This window comes from Cyprinodon variegatus, unplaced genomic scaffold (genome assembly GCF_000732505.1).
Source record: "Cyprinodon variegatus isolate N-32 unplaced genomic scaffold, C_variegatus-1.0 Scaffold1782, whole genome shotgun sequence".
NCBI lineage: Eukaryota > Metazoa > Chordata > Actinopteri > Cyprinodontiformes > Cyprinodontidae > Cyprinodon > Cyprinodon variegatus.
Genome location: NW_015152235.1, coordinates 64426 through 66747, shown reverse-complemented (window position 1 = coordinate 66747; position 2322 = coordinate 64426). Strand labels below are relative to the sequence as shown.

The following is a 2322-nucleotide window of genomic DNA, read 5'->3' as shown; positions in this document are numbered from 1 at the left end:
GTGACGAACTTGAGAGGACCGCGGCAACCAGCGGAGCTCCGAAGCTGACGGCAGCTTATACATTTATTGAGCATTTATTTATTTCTGTATTTATTTTTAAATATGGCAGAGTTGGTCCTTCATACATTTACAAGCCTGTACTTTGTTACTTTTACTTGAGTAAAGAAGTTTAATCAGTACTTCCACTTTTACCAGAGTATTTTTTAACACTAGTATCTGTACTTTTACTCAAGTACCGAAAGTGAGTACTTTTGCCATCTCTGGTTATTTTTCACTTTTTGTATAAAGTACATTAAAGTGTACCAACAACAAACTGTCTCGTAGAACAGTTAGTTCATTGAAATATTATTTCAATTCTCCACTGGTTAGAAAATTATGATGGGAATTAATATGCTGGGTTATTTTGGCGTGGAGAAATTTCTATATAAAAGGGGTGAGTGCGTCGGCGTGCGTCGGCGCGGCTCGACAGGTGAGGAAGACGCTCACTGACAGGTCTGTGCAGCGAGAGTTTTCATCTGGTAGTCTGATAAATACAAGTCAAAAATAAATAAAGAAAGATAAAACACAGTTTAAGATTGTCCCAGCGCCGCAGATCAGCCCTGTAGGAAACTGATCGGAGTTTGCACCTAGAGGACGCCGCCCGGGGGAAAGAAAGACGCTCCAGTGAGATCTGGACCTTATTTTTCTTTTTGGGGATTTTTGGTGTTACCGCTGTTTTCTAATCTTTTTTGGGGGGGTTTGAGGTTTGGATTTTTCGTTTTGGAAAGGACTTTGGACTTAAACGCTTCCAGGATTTTACTTTGGGTTCGGAGCGTATGGAACTCCTGTCTGGACTGTATTATTACAAATAAAAAGAGACGGACAGTTTTGGACTTTCAGTTGTTTTTGTTTGAGTTTACTTATAAATTGGTTGTGAAGATTTTTTGGGTTATTTATCATTTATACTGAAATATTATTGAATTAAACTTTGGATTCTTGGTAATAGTGCGATTTTTTTTATTATTATTATTTTTAAAATAAATCTTTGTTTGCTAAAAATGGTAATACTTTGCCTGGTTTCCTGTGGAAAAAACCCTTGAGTATTTGTGAGTTCCGCTTTTAATCCAGCTGAATTTTACAAACCTGACTCTATTTCTGACATTTTGAATTGAAAAAACTTCCTGGATGGGAAGAAATACGTCTTAAAATTTAGAAACAAAGTCCAGAAGATTGTTTTTTAACTTTTTTGGCCTGGATGACTGAGGATCATCACCAGCAATGATGCTGAAAGGATCAGTTAGATGACCAGCAGCTGATCAGACCTCCCTCTAACGGCTCAGCAGTTGCTTACATTCTTTCCCACGTCGTCTTTGGAGCTCATCAGATCCTCCATTTCAGTGCGGAGCTGCTTGTTAAACCTCTCCAGCTCCTCTTTGGCCTCTAAGGCCTCCTCCAGAGCTTTGGCCAAAGACAGAGCCTTGGTCTCCTTCTCTCGGGCCTCCGCCTCGGCCCGGTCGCGCTCCTCAGCGTAGCGAGCAGAGATGGTCTTCTCCTCAGCCAGCATCTGATGGAAACATTATAATAAAATGGCTGACAGAGATCCGGCCTTCGCTCTTCTCTTCAGTCCTCCTCCTCGGTAACATACCTGGTCAAACTTTTTCTGCTTCTTCTCCAGGTTGGAGACGATCTGCCTCTGGTGGTCCAGATCCACCATCTGGTCGTCCAGCTCTTGCTGCAGTCTGTTCTTGGTCTTCTCCATCTTGTCCAAGGCCATGCTTTTCTCCTCCAGACGCTGGTTGCTGAGCTCCATGTCCTTCTGGAGTTTCCTCTTGGCCTCCTCCAGACCCTCGATGACTCCCACATCCTCATCCAGCTTTTTCTTGGTCTCGAACAGCTGCAGGGAGAATATTTCACATTAATGGGAAACAGTTTATCCAGAGATATTCAGAAGCAGTTTACCGTCACCAGATAAACACAATAAATCTCAATAAATATCTATTTAACGTTATCCCCCTTGTTTTACTACGAAACCGGCTAAACTTCCATTTTGATTAATTTTAATTAATCCACATCAGTGATGTGAACAATGGCGGCTGGTCAATAGAGGGCGCTAGGGCGCTGTCCCACCCACCCATGCAATGACCCAGATTAAGATGTTAAAAGATGTTATATAGATATTTTTTTACAATTAAATTTTAAATAAAAATTTTAAATATTTCAAAATAAATTGATATATATATTTTTTAGATGTGCAAGAAAAATATTTTATCTTTGATGACTAGTAAAGCGTCATGACCCAGATGACAGAGTAACTTCACCAGCATATATATATATATATATATA

General features: G+C 40.1%; 1 protein-coding gene across 1 annotated transcript in view; it reads right to left on the bottom strand.

The window, feature by feature from the left end:
- The window catches only part of LOC107104536 (myosin-10-like), a 68814-nt gene that overhangs the window by 10946 nt on the left and 55546 nt on the right, over nucleotides 1–2322 (bottom strand). The window contains exons 27-28 of the mRNA XM_015404548.1: nucleotides 1625–1873; nucleotides 1331–1543 (exon numbers count right to left, since the gene is read on the bottom strand). Coding sequence (XP_015260034.1) covers nucleotides 1331–1543; nucleotides 1625–1873 — 462 coding nt within the window. The remainder of the gene's footprint in view (nucleotides 1–1330; nucleotides 1544–1624; nucleotides 1874–2322) is intronic.